The sequence below is a fragment of the Hetaerina americana genome, unplaced genomic scaffold (assembly GCF_022747635.1).
Source record: "Hetaerina americana unplaced genomic scaffold, ioHetAmer1.1.p SCAF_5, whole genome shotgun sequence".
NCBI lineage: Eukaryota > Metazoa > Arthropoda > Insecta > Odonata > Calopterygidae > Hetaerina > Hetaerina americana.
In genome coordinates, this window is record NW_027287095.1 from 14622627 (window position 1) to 14641007 (window position 18381).

The following is an 18381-nucleotide window of genomic DNA, read 5'->3' on the forward strand; positions in this document are numbered from 1 at the left end:
ACTTGTGTTTTTTCATTTTAAAAAGAAAAAAATTGTGAATTGTTTTGGTAGGAAATCATTGATTCTGATTTACGAAAAAATTCCTGATTTTAATTATTTTTGTTTGGTACTCCGTTGTCTTAGGATTTTAAGCCATCATTCATCTGTTTACACTGATTCTTCCTTCCAACATGCTGTGATGAATAAGTCTGCACTGAAAAAAATGCTCCTTAAATAATGAGTATACTTTTTTCTTAAATGGAAAATTACGTACTCTGTACTTTGCTTTATAATGTATAATATTAAATAATGGCAAAATAATAGTTCTGGCACTTTAAAGTTTGAGCATTTAAAGTGATAACATTAAATTGTTCAAGCAATTTTTTTTGTTTTTAAAAATTTCAGTGACCATAATTATATTTTACATTTACTTCAAATTGAAAAATAGCCATTTTACGTTTTTTATGCTGATTCTGCTCTGGGATACAAAAAAATGAGGTGGAAATGTGGTGTTTTTGAAAAATGGCCATTATTTTAAATTTCTTATAACAATCCAAATTATTTTTTTCCGAAATGGCCAATGTGTTCTGTGATTTTCATTGAAACCCTAAAGGCCAGAAGTCAATTTGAGTCCAAATTGGCGTGGAATGGCACAGTGATTTTGATGAACCTTTTTTTTTTTTATTTTATTTAATAAGTCTTGGGAGAAGAAAGCGATCAATCATTGCATTCTCATCTTTCCCCTCCTTTCTTCTCATTTTAAGGAATCATTTCCAAGATGAAGTGGAGCTCTTAAAAGTTATTGGAAACATTATTTGCTTAAATTTCAGCTAACTTGTCTCTACTTCGTTTCTTCTTATTATAAATTTTTTCCTTAAAATGATCTATCCATAGAAAAATTATAGTGAAAATGCTAATTCAAGAAAATTATGGTAGCATAAGTCAATTCCAATGTTTGGTGAATCAGAATTGCACATATTAGTTGTAATATGAACCACCTTAAATTGAATTCACAACCTGAGAAGTTGCATAAGGAAACTTTTTACTGCAACCTGTACTTAAGTTTTACTTAAATCTTTATTGTACCATAGTAATTTTATCAAAAGACATCTGTTGCTGCTAGGTGAGAGACTATTTCTGACTACTGAGAGCTTCATTCATAATGAAACTTTTGTCTAGAAGGCATAGTGTCGTTAAACCTTTGATAAATTTCATAACACTATATTTCCATGAGCTCTATGTACGTGTACGGAATGCGCATGGGGTTATCAATTATTCTAGTACTATCTACTGATGAAAGACTCTCCCCAACTTGCAGTGAGAAAGACATCTGGTGCTGGAAAGGAGAGTTCTGGGAAGAAGGAGGCATCCCCCACGCTCAGCCACCCCACTCCGCAGCCCCCTCCCTATCCACACACCATGGCCTCAACACCACCCATGCTCCACAGCATCTCAAATGCTATCACCACCACCACGACATCCATCTGCACCCCTCCCTCCATGGTGACACACCAAGTCCAAAATTCATCCCCACACCAGGCACCACCCCCCCACCCTCACCTGCCCACCCTCCCACACCACCTCCCACACCACCAAGGCCTCCCCCCGCACTCCTCCCACCATCCAATCCCCCCTCCACTGCCATCTCAGGCCCCCCTATATGCCACCACACCCTTGGTACCCCCTGGGAGCCCCTCACTCCCCCCAGGTGCCATCGGGGGCCCTCCACCCTCCACAAGGGCACAGCAGTCAAGTGTCACCACGAGGCCCACCTGCCCTTCTCCACCCAACCGTGCACCACAACAGCAAGTACAGCATCAGTCGCAGGGGACTGCCACCACCCCTACACCTCCATCCACAAAACACCAGCAGGGACGTGCAGTTGCAGGTGGTGGCGTGATTACGAATCCACAATCAATGCCCAGGAAGGATCCCCCCATTTTCGTGCGACCCTTTGAGGACAACTTCCACTCGAGCAAGTCGTCTCCTCCTTCCACTGCCCCCCCACCTGTGCAAGTGCCACAGCAGCAACACATGCGGACCTCTCCCACAGCCAGCCTCCCGACTGCAAATGCGGTGGTGACAAATGCTGCTTGTTCCTCGTATGACCACGTGCGCATCCCGGAAGTCCCTCCCCCGATAATGCCCCACCTCCACCACCAGCCACAGCATCCTTCAAGCATCATCGAGTCCCTCAAGGGGGTCAGCACCCCGGTGACCACGTCGGCCGTTGCCTCAAGGCCTCACTCCTCTCCCCCCCTCCCCCACCATGGGAAGCTTGGAGTCAATGGGAGCACAAGTGGCAACTGCAGCGCTGCCGCTCCCAAGGAGTGGAATGGTAACGTCCCACACAGGACAGCTGTTGCGGACACCGTGGATCCCTCAAATAACAATAACAAGGGTGAAAGCAAGTCGACCGGGCCATACCCCCTGATGGGTGTGCAGAGTAACAGTAGTGCCCACCCAGTGACTCCCAATCATCACTACACATCACACCTTGTGTTGCCCACGACCACAGTTACCACAACGACCACCACTTCCACGGCAACCACTACGGTGTCCTCTTCCTCCCCAGCAGCCTCCCTCATCACCACAAGGGTGGTGGACTCCCTGGCCAAGCGCAACCACCAGCTGCTGCCCCCTCCCCACCAACATGCCCCCTTCCCACATCACTTCTACCCCCCACCACCCCAGCAGCACCACAACCAGCAGCAGCAGAACCACCTGGCACCACCAGTGGTGCCACCTCCTCCCCCAGTGCCACACCCAATGCGGTTCAACCACGGAGAGCCACTTCTGAATGTCCCAGATGCCTCAAAGGTTATGGCTGTTTCAGTGGCATCAAAGGAAGCAATGTCAATGGCTGCCAATGCAGCAGCTGCCTCGAGCACCCAGCAACTGGCAGGTGGCAGCACACAGGGGGTGGCTCCTTCGTCATCCTCTTCCTCTCCACCCTCCCTGCCTATTGGCATCCCAATGCCACAGCCGAGTGGATCTGCATTGCTGGTGCTCGGGGGAAGCCAACAGCAGCAGCAGAGGGTAGCTGGCCAGCCGCATCCTCCCCAACCCCTCCCCCCTGCACCACACCCCACAGTGGCCCATCCACAGAGGCACGCCATGCCCTCCTCTATCATCATCCCCCCTTCCATTGCCAGGGTGCCCTCCCCATCGTCAACTGTCTCTCCTCCCACGACCACTGTAACCACCAACATGACTGCTTGGGATTACCACCTGGTCAGCCGAAATCTCTTCAGCAAAAGGGTGAGCTAGAATTTCTACTGTAATTATTTCTGCGGTTGGCAAGCACTGCTACCGCCAAGTCAGTGTAGAATACCCAGAATATTCAATGCCTCCGCAAAACCTAAGCGATACATGAAAAATTCTGGGTGCAGTATGAAGTCAACATAATGTTTTACTTCAACAACTAAGTGATTAAAGAGTTCTGATTTCAAATAGTCTTTTTGAGGGGCATGTTCATGTAATAAATTATATAAACCATATTAGCAACAAAATCTAATAAACAAAATTATTAAAAAATATTTTATGCTAAAAGGTTTAATGTAATTTAATCTTCTGCTTATTTTAGTAATGTTTTATTTGTTCTTTTATCAGTGAAAATTTTAATGTAATTCCTTATAACCTTGGAAATATTTTGATTTGCCTATGATATTAGTCTGAAAGTTGGATTTTCCTATCACTAGTATTTTAGCCGAAAGTAATGTTCTTTGCCTCTCTTGTATTACTTTGCAAACATTCTATTCAAATATGAATATATTATTATTGTAGTATATTGTACATTAAGGTAATATTTCAATAATGTATTCATTAGTAACAAATATTGATTACCTTTTGGCTCTTTTTGTGCAATTAATTTTTAAATAGTCTGGTACGTGAAGTGCAACACTACCCTCCATAACTTTTGTGAATTTCATTTAGTTTTCACAGATTTCTTCACCATTTATAATGTTATGTGGTGCATGTTCACACATGTCTTTTCTATCTGTCAATTTCACAGCAGCGAGTCAACTGTGACGCAGTACTTGTGCCTCCCCTTTCCTCAATCAACTCTCTTTCGATTCCACATGTCCCATCAGTTTATTCAAATGGCACCTAATTGATTAGTTTTTGGTCAATTAACATGAAAAGAAAACACATAATGTGTACTAGTTATCCAATGGTACACTGTACTCAGAGATATATTTGGATTCAGAATTCAGTTACAGTGGTCTCACTGTGGTGATAATTTTTTCTATTAAAAAGAGAAAAATGAACGCTCTATGCCTCGAAGAGGTTTCTAATAATTTGTGGACTTATTCCTAATCAATCATGTTTACCCATATTTACTCATACTCTTGCTATTCACAAGAGAATCTGAAGTTTAATCTCACGTGGATATTCCCTACAACACGGCTTCTCTCTGGAAAATATGTACATGGCCAACAACGTTTTATTTACTTAGTTGATTATAGGAAGGATCTTTTTCAGTTTATTAATTATTAGCAAATTCCCTTGTGATCCCAACCATATGTCTTTTGTTTTCACGCCACTATGAATGTAATCAGACTAAAATAATATTGCTTCATTTGTCTTAGTGTGACTACAAATTCTTGATGTATGCTGTAATACATCGACAAGTCCCTCCTGGGAGAGAAAACCGATAGTGGATGCAAAGCACTGATTGAGACATCTTTAGAATACCTTGTGATAATGATCAAGTATTACTCAAAAAATGACTATCTATATTTGAGTGAAATATTAGGGCTATAATTATCAAGTTTTAGAAGTATTGAGATTACAGAAAAAATTAAAAGTATAAACCAGTCAGTTGCTGTCTCTGCAAGCAAAGGCACTTTCTGAGAGGCTAGCGAAACACTGTTCTTGGGAACCATTGGGTTTTAAAAAAGTAATATTTTAAAAATTTAAACATTATTTGTAGAATAGATACAATTAAACCATTTTGATGGCTTTTAAACATGTTTCCTTTTATGTATGTGTGATTGGAACCAAGGATAAAAAATTTAAAAAAAAGTGGTGCCCAGATGCACTCTGTTCCTACAGATACAAAAGTGCTATCAATTCTTCAGCCACATCTTGTTTATAAATTCCTCAGAAGGGTTTACTGCTCCAGAAATTTGGGCATTATCAGTAATCTAATTGTGCCCATTGACTTGCATTCTCTCACCTCCTCGATGTGTCATGGGAGGGCCATTACAAGGCAAGAGTGAAGTTGTTGCCGTCTTGCCCACTAACCCCAACCTGGTTTTGCATCTTGCAGGTGAGTGACCTGGTTCCGCCCAGCAACACAATGACCGCAGCAGCTCCCTTGGCAGCAGCCCCTGCTGAAGCAACAATAAAGCTTGAGCCACCACAGACGCCACCCTTGGCACAACCGAAGCCAGCACAGGTTCATCCGCAGGGGAGCAGCACTCCCTCGACAGGCAGCTTGGCCGTCAAGGACCAGCCCCTCCAGATGCATCACCCGCAGCCACCACCACCCGCCCCTCCTCCGTCACCCCCCCTCATGAGCAAGCTGGACTTGGCTGAGAAGAGGCGGAAGGATCGACGCATGAGGAGGACATGGGGCAGCCTGATTGGTCGAAATGCAAGTGATGGTGGGGCCTCTGGGGGGTGTGCAACCCCTGCTTCGAGAGCAGGGGCCTCATCGCCCGGCTCCCGCATCAACGGCACTCTCCCGCTCTCTGGCTCAGAGTCGGAGTTGGACTGGGACTCTGATGGGGGTGGAGGGGGTGGGGGCGGAGGGAGTGGGGGTGGAGGAGGCGGCGGCGAATGGGTTGGCAGTGGTGGTGGGAAGAGGTGGTGCTCTGGGCTGGGGGGCAATGGACTGCGCTCACTCCTTGCTACGGTGGTGCTCACCAAGGGGCCTCCCGCACAGCTGGATGCCTCTCCACGCAAGCTTGCATTCCTCAAAATATTTGGCCTTACCACCTTGAAAAAGAGAGATGGTGAGTTTAATGGGAGTTCTAAATTAAGTGAAATTACTTTTAAAAGAGAAGAAATGGGTGCAGTCATGCATTTTGCTGGTAAAGAGTGAATGGTCAGTTATTGGCTCTGTGTTGATGATTTTGTAATGGGCCAATGCCAGTAATTCTCAATGAATGCTGCAGTAAAGTACAGTAAGCCCTCAAAATTAAAGATCCCTTATTTACCTAATACTTGGATGGACAAATTTTACTCTGATCCTGATTGCTCTTCCTCTAAATCATTTTGATGAAATCATCATATTAACATTCCTGAAACTTAGAATTTACATAAAATCCCACCAGCTCGTGGAATAGTGACCCTGATATTTATTGTATTTTTGCCCAGGCATTGTTTATAACAGGAAAATTTTATTTTCATACTATGCAGATTGGTGAGTTAGAATTAGTTGTTAGTTATCAAATGGTATGTTAATCAAATTTTAAAATGAATTATCATCAGACTATTGCTCGGCTGGAAGAGTGATTTGAACTACATCAAACATTTGGTATTTGTTTGTTTGCTTTTAGTTGAATGAGGCTTTTTAAATCACTTTAAATTTTACCAAAGTAGTTTTTGACTCAAGTTACATGCTATTTTATTTTAATATTGATAAATAAGGTTTAGAAATGGTGAAAGAAATAAAACATTTAAAATCAAGCAGAAACTTGCAAATCTGCCTGTAGGCTACATTTATTTATGAGATATTACACATAAAAATGGTCAATTTGAGTCCTTTTCATTTATATTCATTGCACCTGGTTAAATTAACAAATGGTTATTCATATTATTTGTTAAATAATAATTCTGTGAGATATTTCATTTATAGAGCACACACACTGCTTTCCTCCCTAAACTTCAATTCTACATTTAACCTCAATATTACATATTTTTTGCAGTGTTCCCTTCCAAAAAAATTCAAGGCTTCAGTATGCATGTTTGCATTAAGACCCAGAATGTTGGCAAAGGGACAAAAGGAATTAAAAATCTATATGACAGTGAATTAATGTGACAGTTTCCGTTTTCACCCACAGTACATGGAGGCGATGAATCAGTAAGGATTGATTTCAAACTTTAAACCAAAGGGGCCATTGATGTGGCTTTTGGAAGATCACAAGTCCATTGCTAATAGCTTTAAGAAGCCTGGCCAGTTGACTTGAGTTGACACTCCTCAAATTCAAGGGACATAGAGAGAGAATTAGGAATAGTTACTTATGACATTCTGATAATGGCATGGGAGAAGATTCACCAGAGTGTTATTTAAAAAATGACATATTTTTTTGGTCCCAACTAACTTTTTATTTTTCATCTGTAAGATCCATATCAGTTCCTGGGATAACTTCCCCCTAGGGTTCATGACCTGGAGTAGTGCACTGTAAAAAAAATATGTTAAGCCTTGCAAAACTTCATTTGTATGCTTACTTTCGGCGTCCATGCTGCATTCATATCACCAAAACATGTATGTGCCTTGCACCAATGTGAGGTGTCTCTGACTCAGATGTATTTCTTCCCTGGTTGTCAGATCTGGAGCTGGCCAAGTGCGAGCGCCGCTTTGCCCGCCACTGGGAGCGAGTAGGAGGTTGCCCCCCTCCCACTACCTCCACCACTCCCCCAACCACGGCAGAGCCAGGAAAAACAAATGAGAGGGAGGCAAGTGCTGGTTCACTGCTCCCCTACCCACCAGCAACTCCTGATTCTTTACTACGCACAGCTGACTACTCTGCCCGGGTGCGATTCCTTACCTCTCTGGAGTTGGAGAGTGTTCCTCGCTCAAAAAGAGAAGGTGAGGTATTTCCTGCTGTTTCTAAACTTCTCCGATCTGTGCGTAAAACAGAGCCAGATACTTAAACATAGAAGGTGATAATTTTCCCTACCATCTCCTCATGTGTGTCATGCTCTGAAATTGAAATTCATGTAATGAGAATTACTAAAATAGCATTGCATATTATAAATAGTGTTTGCGTGATTTACCATATTTACCCGTCAATAATGCACGCGTTATCTATACAAAAGTTTTCAGATAATTGAAAAAAGTGAAAATGCACGTTATGTAATGAAATTACAAAAAAATCCAAACATTTACATACCTATGTACTCAATAATTTAAAGAAGAGTCTCGCTAAAATAAAATAGTCTGGAAGCATGCCTTTCTTATTGCATTCTTTTTTATACAGATCTGCTATTGTTACAGTTATTTCATCTCATAAATCCATGAGCAAAAGAAGAAACATTTAATTTCTATACCTCATTTATTCTAATAGGTAGGACTTCTTAATTCTAATGCATAGTACTTCATGTATGTGTTGAGTATGTGACATTATAAATACGTACGTATAAATATATGATAGGATAGGTAGACCACTTGAATTCAAGAAATTCGTCACCTGAATCACAATTAAATGAATTAGGTGCATTTCTTATCTCTTCAGGCACATCAACGAATTTACTCTCTGAAGTTAACTCTTCCTCATCTTCTAGCACTGGCATTGAAGTATTGCCCAAAGCTTTTTCAAATCCATTTTTTACACAAGTCACTCTGATGCCCCGCCAACTTTCCAGGATCCACCAGCTTATTTCTTCATCAGACATTCTTTTAATCCTTCCTGATTCTATGTAGTCTTTCATACCAGACATCCACTTTTCCCAACTAGAAGGTAACTTTTCAAAAGATTTATTAATAGATAAATCCTGGCAGCCTCGCTATTTCCTTTTTCTTTTGCAAAATTGATGACTTCTAGCTTAATCATCACTATTTATGATTTTCTTCTTCAAGGGTATTTTTTTGAGAAAATTCTAAATTACAAAAGCTTTACTCTATTCAGGTTTGAAACAATCACCTGGTAGGTGGCACTTTCATAGAAGAAGGCACTTTTTGGAGAGTGTCTAGAACAGCCGAGCGCCGATACTACAAGCTATATACTATGTAACAAAGCAAACAAAGCAAGAAAATTCTGTTCATTCATTCTCTTATTTTTGAGTTCTTAATTTGCTGAAAGTTACTTCATATTGCAAATAAAAGGGCAAAGAAACCTATGTCTTGTTTCGACTTATGAATCATAGAGAAAAAGCAATAAGGTGGCATATTGTGTTGGCTTGTAAATATTGTTTATTTTTTGATCCTTTTGTTGTTTCAAATTAATTTCAATCACCTTGCTCTAATCATCTGTATATTATTTTAAGGTAATCTAATGGTTAAGGTAGGTTTTTGGATGGACACAACTACCAAATAAATATTTGGTGGCTCCTAACAAAACTTAATCCAGCAACCTAGTCTACATCAGGTCCCTATTCATCTTTGAATACTTCCTTCCTCCCTTTACCCCGTCCAACACCCCTATCCTGTTCCTTCCCTTTCCTCATTTGCCTAACATTCTCCCCTCAATTACAGTCTTCAACATCCCGCTGCCGGTCAATACCCCCTTCATCCACTTTTCCTGCCTCCATAGGATTTCTCCCAACAAACCCCTCTCTTCGCCCACCATACCAAGTACTTCCTCATTTGTTTTCTTTTCGGTCCATTTCACCTTCTCCATTCTTCTCCACCCCCACATTTCAAAAGCCTCCAATCTACGTCTATCCTCCTGCTTCAATGACCACGTTTCCGCGCCGTACATAGCTACGCTCCATATCAAAGTTTTTACAAGTCTTTTCTTAATATCCTTACTCAGCGTCCCTGTCATCAACTCCCTCCTCCTTGTGAAAGCCTCTTTGCCTAGGGTAATTCTTCTCCTTACGTCCTTAGTTTGGTTTTTGCCCTTCTATTTTAATGTTTAGCTTAGTCTTTTTCTTTCTGGAAAATCGGATTACCTTTGTTTTATTAATATTGATTTTCATCCCATTTCTGTTGCACTGAATTTCCAATTCACTGAGCAACGCTTGCAACCCCTTTGCTGACTGACCAACTAAATCTTGGTCATCAGCAAACCTAACTGATTTTACGTATTCCCCGCCCACTTTCATTCCTACCTCCAGTTCTTCCCATGCCTCTTTAATCATTTCCTCAACATATACGTTGAACAACAACGGTGATAATGGGCAACCCTGCCTTACACCTCTTCCTAACCTGCCAATCTGGACTCCTCGTTCCGCACTCGTACCTGAGCAGTCTGAGACATGTACAGGGGTCGGATTAGCCTCCTTTCCCTCCAATCTATTCCTAATTTCTTCAATATACTCATTGGTTTTTCCCAATTAACTCTATCAAATGCTTTTTCAAAATCTACATAACAGGTAAATACTGGCTGATTGTCTCCTATATTCCTCTCGATTAGTGATCTCATTACTGCAATGGCATCACGTGTACTTCTCCCCTTCCTTAACCCGAACTGATCATCCCCTAAGTAATCATTTGCCCTACTCTCTATCCTTTTGTTTATGATCCTGAGAACAACTTAAGCTGCGTGGGATATCAAATTTGTTCTCCTGTAGTCCTCACATGATGTAGCCTTTACCTTTTTTGGAATAGAAACTAAAACTGATCTCACAAAGTCTTCCGGCGAGATTCCTTCCTCATAAATACTACAAATGAGCCCATATAGCCTCATCCTCCCACATTTTCCTAAACATTTCAATAGTTCCGCAGCAATGTTATCCACCCCCACGGCCTTATTTAGTTTCATCTCCCTTAATGCCCTTTCTATCTCATCGTTGAGTATGTCTGGACCTAAGCTATCTTCCTCAGCGTCATGTTCCACTTCTATGTCTAACATTGTTCTCCTAAGTTCTTTACTATACAGTTCTTCTATATATTCCTTCCATCTCTCTTGGATCTTTCCTGGGCCCACTATTAATTTACCCACCTTATCTCTGTTAGCATAGATCTTCCCTTCTTACTTCCCAATAGAGATTTAACCTTGCCATAGAGTGTGCCAATTTCACCCTTCCTCTGCAAACTTTCCATATCCTCGCACTGCGTCTTCCACCATGCTTCTTTTGCTTTATTTGTTGCCCACCTCAATTTATTGTTCAATTCTTTGTACTTCATTTTGCCTAATTCTGTATTTATATTCTTCCATTTTCGCCGCTCATCCATCTTTGTAATCATCTCATCCGTGATCCATGGTTTCCTTGTCCTTTTAGCATTAACGGTTCCAATAGTGTCTTTTGCGGCTTTAGACAACCCTTTCTTGATCATTTCCCATTTTTCTTCGATAGTACTAAGCCCTTTACTATCCTCCATGATTTTCTCTACAGCCTTTTGGTACTCCTTCCTTGTCAATCCATTAATGCTTCTACATTCCATTTTCTAACTCGCCACCCCTGCCTTATCTTTTTGAACCGTACGCTACATTTCATAACAACTAAATTGTGGTCTGAGTCCGCACCTGCTCCCGGGAAGCTGTGCGAATTTATCACACTGTTCCTAAACCTTTGCCTAACCAGAATATAATCTAACTGATACCTTTCTGAGTCACCTGGCATTTTCCATGTATACCTGCACCTTTTGTGGCTTCTAAACCAAGTGTTGGTGATGACTAACCCATCTCCTGCAGAACTCAACTGCTTTCTCCCCGCGGTCATTCCTCATACCTAAACCGTAGTCCCCCACCTCATCATCATCTTTCCCTTCGCCTACCGTCGCATTCCAATCCCCCATCACTATCAAATGTTTTCCTGCAGCAACACCTTCGATTATGTCCTCTAACTGTTCATATATCCCATCGACCTCTTCCTACTGTCACTCGGTGGCATGTATACTTGAACAATGACCATGTTCATCAGTTCTGCTTTTATCTCTAATAGTAATACTCTATGCATTGCTTGTTCAATGTTGACTATGCTTCTTCCTATCTCTTTATTTAACATTATGGTAACCCCTTGACAGCTCTCGTCCCTGCCGCTGTATATTATTCTATAATTATCACTCCAGTTATCCCCGGTATCCCTCCATCTCAACTCGCATAGACCTAAAATATCTATATTTCCACTTTCCATCTCTCGCTTAATAATTTTCCTGTCCTCAACATTGTCCTAACATTCCACGTTCCTATTCTAACTACTTTGGTCTTCTCCTCCTGCACCTTCTATCCTGCTGCTGTCGGTTTTCCCTTGCAAGGGTTTCGTGGGATGATGACCACGGATGCTTAGCCTCCCCCACTGCCGGGGACAACACACAGCCAATTGGGCCGAGCCTCGTTGTTGCCAGGACTCACATTCTCTGTAGTGTCCATCATTAAGTTTTAGAAATGACAATTGAGGTGGTTTCCCGTTGCCTTCCTCAATGGTGTTTTTAACGTGACACTATCGCTCAATGACACTATCACTGACAAAGGATTTACATTTCTTGCCCGAAGGTAAAATTATAGCTACAGGTACAAAAATACCCCATCAGTATCAGTATAGCTTGGCCGATGGTCAGGCCTTTACACAGTATACACTCTAGAAATGACCAATCCGTGTAACTTGTTCATAATTTATGGTGGGGTGCTTTATTTTCATCCTTGATACTATTCGGTTTTATTTTCTCTTAAGAGTGGTGACCTAGCACCCCCTGCCACATGCCCCTGCAGTAGGTTTTGTGGTCCTTAAGTAGATGTAGATGTATGTGTTGTCACAGTATTTTCTAATTCACCGCAATCCATGTTAAAGTGGATAACGTGTGGCAGGTCACCACATGCATTTGTTGATGTCTCTGAAGTTCCCTGATGACATTAAGATGATGCAGCAACTGGGCTCTTAGAAGGCAAATCACACCTCACACCACATCTAAGTATACCTCAGGTGCATCTTACTAAGCTTTACTGATAAAAGAGGTTCTGTTTTCCATCTTAGCAGCATTGTTTGCATTTGCAACAAGGTCTGCTTGCTATTTGCTTTGACACTAACTTCATTTCAGAGGATCTCAAATGCGATATTTTCACTTTCAATGTTGTCAACACACTTTCTTTAGCTACATTTTCAAGCTCCACAGACTCTTCAAATTCCAACTTGAGTTGCTGCCAACTTCAAGGCCATCATTTGTTTCTTTGGTGCTATCAATTTAGTGGGAGGACAAGACTCGGCACTCATTTAGTTGATGTACTAAATTACGAGATAAGGTCATTGCTTTCATGGTCAATTTTGTTGGACTGATAAACTGTGCATGGACATTTGGTGTGCAGTGAGACTCACAGATAAAAATTACACTGTTATCATCAAATGCTTCAGAGCGCATTTTGCACTGTTCTAACATGTCGGCAATATTGGTTACCAGTTATAATCCAGTGTTTAATCCAGTTTCCCAGTTTTAATTATTTTGATGGAGTGGGAAATACAAGCATTTATTAAGTATTAGAGAAGGATTTTTATTGTCTTATAGTTTATTTAAATTTACTTGTGATAATATGTTGATGCCTTAACATTTTCCTTTGACTCATTTTAACCTGGTAGACATGGAGCTCATCTGGCAGGCCATTGTGGAGGAGAGAATACGAAGGAACAGTATCAACTCAGTGGTGCTATACAGCAGTGGATTAATTGCAGAGAGTGCTGGGTCCATGAATCAAACGTTTATGGGTCCATATCTGACAAGGGGGACGAGTAGAGGGAATGGGTGTGTGGACCTAAGGGGGAAGAGCCGCAAGAGGCTTAGGGATGGGAGTTTCCTCGCTCCCAAGGCAAGTTTGATCCGGGGATACCAACTTCGAAATGGCTCACAAAGCCCAAGCGAGAGCATGTTGAGTGTCAGTGATGCAACCCTCATCCACTCAAAGGGATACCTGCACGGCGGCTACAACCACCACTTGGTGCCGGGGCTCAACCACTACCACCGTGTCCCACATGGGCACTCATACCAGCAGTTGATGAGCGGTCCATCCCAGCACCACCACCACCACCAGCAGCAGCAGCAACAACAACACCACCATAACTCCCTCCTCCACTCGCCCCACCACCCTTCCCATGCTACCCATGTCCCGCCCACAAAGGTGCCCAAGTATCCTCACCTGCCCCTCCAGGTGCCCATCTCCGCAAACCCGTTGCTTCACAATGGACTGAAGGCTGGTCATGATGGCGTTACAAAAATGGCTGTGAAAAGGGAAGCAACAGATGAGGATCTGGACGTGGATGATGACAATGAGGATGACTTTGAAGATGAAGATGAACTTGGGGAGGAGGATGAGGAGTGCGAAGGGGTGAAGGGGGGCAAGAGGGTGGAGGGCAGGTTTCGAGGAGGAAGGGTCACTCCCAGTGCTGCCAAGTCCTTCAAGTGGCCGGGGATGGAGGAGGTGATGGAGGCGTACCAGCGGTACTCTCAAGGTGAGCTGTTGATGGTGGGAGGTTGAAGGGGGGTGGGTGGATGATAAGGGCCTCCGAGCGCTGCGACATGCCACTCATTTGATTGCATGCAAGACTAAGGGAAGGGCAGGAGGGGTTGATATTATAATTTTAGGATCTTCCCTATCAAATGTTTTATTACAAGAGTTATTGAACAAGAATGTGTCCAGTCAATCCAGTAATTAATTTTATTTCTTACCACAGTCCATTTTCATACTGGAACTATTTTTAATAATGACAAAAAAGTTTTTGATCTTTAACTTTCTTTTGTGGATTGGTGGTTTCTTTTTTTTTGCTGTTTTTCAAGTTTTCCTGCAAATGCTAGTTTGTTGAAAAAGTTTTGAATCCTCCTTTAGTCTATTCTTTTGTGTAGGATGGTAAACTAAAAGGAAATAGCTTTTCTAATATTTTATTTATGTTCTTTAATATTTATTGAACAGATCACAGAAATGTATTACTGGCATTTCCACAGGACCTTGCTATAAATACCCTAGTGCTTATTGTGGTTTTGGGTGTTATTTAAGGAAACTGTCCTTTTTCATGCCTCGCCATTAATTCAGGTGTTTGCTGCTTTGTTAAACCATGTATTCGCTTGCCAAAAAGGAGATTATGGAGTTCTCAAGGTTAATGAATGCAAGGGAAGCGATAATGAGAAAGTACAGATTATATAAATATGTTTAAATGAAAACATTAACTACTATTGACAACTTCTGATTTTGTGAAATTAAAAACTTCTAAGAAAACCCAAAAGTGTTTATATGAGATTTACCTATCAATAAGTTATTAATATGAAATTTCATTTATAACCAGTCATAATTTAATGAACTCCTAGTCAATTTGTTTGTGTGTAGTGAGAAATATCTCCCTTACATTTCTCATTTATGGAATTTCAGTTGTAAATGCATTGTTCCACATTATAGTTCTTATTCCTGTATTATACACTGAATTATTCTTTTTGATTTGCAATAAATGTCATGTTTTTCCTTTTCACAACACACCTCACCTATCCTTATATTATTTCAACCAAGATGCAAAGCTACTGGACTCAAGAATTCCATAAAATGCTTTGACCTTGAGGAAATAAGCACTAAAATGTTAGCCTCCTATATGTCCGTCCTTTCACCGAAGAAGGTGCCATTTTCAAATGTAACTAATAAGACTCGCAGTATTTTTTCATCTATCATAGAAATGGGAAGGAAGCTGTGTAGACAGTTAACTATGAAGAATTCAATCCATTACAAAATCTGTTTATGAATGCTGCATTCAATAACATTGCTGTTCTTCTCTGTGCATCCATACAATTATTGAATGCATTACTTTGTTTATTCATTATATCTTAGAATATACATTGTAACCTTTGTTAACAAGCACCTCACATGGCGAGAAAGTCAGTTCTTTTTTTGTTCTATGCATATTGAATATCTTTCTTTTTTGATAAACCTTGTACATAATTTATTTATAATGGAAAAATTATTTCACTTAATGAGGGTTTAGCATAACAAAAAAGATTCTAGAATGAATTATGCTCATTTTGTGAGATAACACTCTATTTTAATGTGATGCTGTATTTTTCAGTGTTATTTGATGGTATAAATATCCATGTACTCGAATAAATACACGATGTGGTTATGGGATCAATTTGCCAGAGCTTGTCATTATGACTGTGTGATGCACAACCATTGTATTTGCAGAGCGGACGATGGAGCGGGAGATTCTGGGGCAGCAGGTTCGCCGTTTGGTGGGGGTGCTTGGTGAGAGGAAAGCAGAGGCAGATGCACTGGAGCGACGCCTGAGAGAGCTGTTGGCCAAGCGGACTCTGCATGACCAGCAGCGCCACCGTACCCAGGCAGCCCTGGACCATTTGCATGCCTGCTTGCGGGCACTGCGGTAGCTGGGCAAGGGGGGGTGTCCTCCCCCTTCTTTCCTAAGGTGCACGAGGAGGAGAGACAAGAGCAAGAAGATGCATGCCTCTTGTTGTAGCAGCACAAGTCAATCCTGCACAAGACTTGTGAATATGCTGGCCGAACCTGTTATTTTGGTTGTGGCCGAGGCATTAAAGTGATCAGTTTTGTGTTCCAAGCTGTTTTATTGCTATTGACAGTGTTACCATATTTTGTTGTAACCTTACAAAAAAATGCTGCCCTGCCTTTTTCTGATGTGATGTTCACAGAGAGAAATCATGTTTTGTGATTAAAATGCCAGTAATTTACCCAATTTTCCTGTTAAGTGATGGTTTATCAGTCATCTTCCCCATCCCTGATCCCACAGTCCCTTCTCTGGTCAAGGCCAATGACAAAATTCAGTGGACGCATGTTATGCATTTCCATCCATGACAAATGTGGCTGCAACCCAAAGGCGGCATTCCGTGCTTCTGTGGCTACCAATATACTTGCTTGGCCTGTGGACATTTTGAGGCAAATTTCAGGGATACATGTAAACTGTGTACATAAATTTGTTTGCCATTAAGTTGAAACCAGAAAGGGATATGGTAAGGGTTTTATTTAATTTTTATAAATAATGTTTACCTGGGATGGATGGAGGACTGTTAGCATTCGAAATCAGTTAAAAATGGAATCCTGCAGATAGGATAAAACATTCCGTGGCTGTTGGTGGAAAACTTGCAGAATCTGGGCAGCAGTTCGAATGAAATGCTGAAGGCATAGTACTGCCCTTGAGAGAAATAAATTCTTAACAGATAAAAGTGAATGAAGCTAGTCTACAAAGTACCACACCTGCCAAGTGCATTATTTCTTTTCTTTTAAACCTGTGGCTTTTAGTGTAAAACAAATATCCTTTTTTTTAACTTTCCCTTACTGTGTTTTCGTCTCTGATTAGTCAAATCAGAAGCAGAAGTGGAGTTCAAGGGCAGGTGTGCAATTCTGAGGGAGAGACAAATATTATGTAGGCCACGCTAAATGAACAAAGGAAGAAAAGGGAGCCTGCTCTTGAGAGTGGCACATTCCAAGGTTGATGTGGTTTGTGGCATGAGTGATTTCTTACCAAAGAGTGGGCTCCTTGTTTGATGGTGCATGTAGGCAGTGGTGATGTAGTAAAAAAAAGAATTACCCTCATAACCCTTACCCTGAGCTACTGCCATTTCTATTTCATTTTGCCTAATGACTCCTGTCCAGTTTATCTGTCGAGGGTGTAACATAGACGACTCAAAACCACAATGGACTGGCTTTTCAGTGCCTGACATCATTACCAATAATAATTATAATAATGATAGTAATAACTACTTTGTAAATATTTATGTTTTTATTTTCTACATAAAATATTTTATCCAATTGTTACTTCCCTATTTCAAGCATGGAAATAGTATGTGTGTATATTGTATGTTTGTAACATGAACTATCTTTGTAATATTTATACATTTACCGTAGGATAGTGAAGTGTTTGCTGGAATGAAACCATTCATTCCAATCTGATTAATGAATAAATGAAACATAGAATGATCCTAATTAATTATTTTTGTTTTTACTTCCATTGCCAGCAAATTGCATGTTTATCATAATTTCATATACTTCATCATAAATCATATATTTGAGGTGTCCCATGTAACAAGGTGGATTTCCTATTTCTTAAAACAAAGATTATATGGTAAAGTTTCAAAGATGTCTACATTGCAGCATGGAGGACCCCCACACTTAAATAGCAGTACTTATTTTAATAAATAATATAATAATAATTTCAATAACAATGTGATGAAGATGAAGAGATGTACTTTTCAGAATATTATTGATTATATCAGGGTACTGCCAGAAAAAGTATGACTTAACCTGTAGATATCCCAGGTTTGATGCGAAAATTTTTACATATTCCATTTCACCCTATAAGAATACATTGGCTACAACTTAAAACCCTTAGTGGAAAAAATATATGGAGTCCAAATTTTCAGTTATTGTACAAGTCAATGAGATTCATCCATAATGCAAGGTTTATCAACATAGGGCCGCTAGGAATGATGCATAAATTCCAGAATGCTTCCAATTAAATTAATTGTATGTAAAATGTTGTCTACCTGGTTGAGATGTTGATCATGTATTCTTTTTAATGCCCAACAAAGGTTAGAAATAACTGCTATCAGATTCTCATAGTCATAAGATTAAATATGCACACCAGAACTAATGGTATTAAACTATAAGGATTTTGCTTAGCAGAAGAGGGAAG

At 40.8% G+C, this 18381-nt stretch overlaps 1 protein-coding gene across 1 annotated transcript in view; it reads left to right on the forward strand.

The window, feature by feature from the left end:
* The window catches only part of LOC139693527 (proline-rich protein 36-like), a 31324-nt gene extending 13677 nt beyond the window's left edge, over positions 1–17647 (forward strand). The window contains exons 6-10 of the mRNA XM_071591721.1: positions 1298–3240; positions 5255–5942; positions 7481–7741; positions 13327–14193; positions 15903–17647. Of these exons, the coding sequence (XP_071447822.1) occupies positions 1298–3240; positions 5255–5942; positions 7481–7741; positions 13327–14193; positions 15903–16102 (3959 nt within the window). The 3' untranslated portion in view covers positions 16103–17647. The remainder of the gene's footprint in view (positions 1–1297; positions 3241–5254; positions 5943–7480; positions 7742–13326; positions 14194–15902) is intronic.
* Positions 17648–18381: the final 734 nt, after the last annotated feature.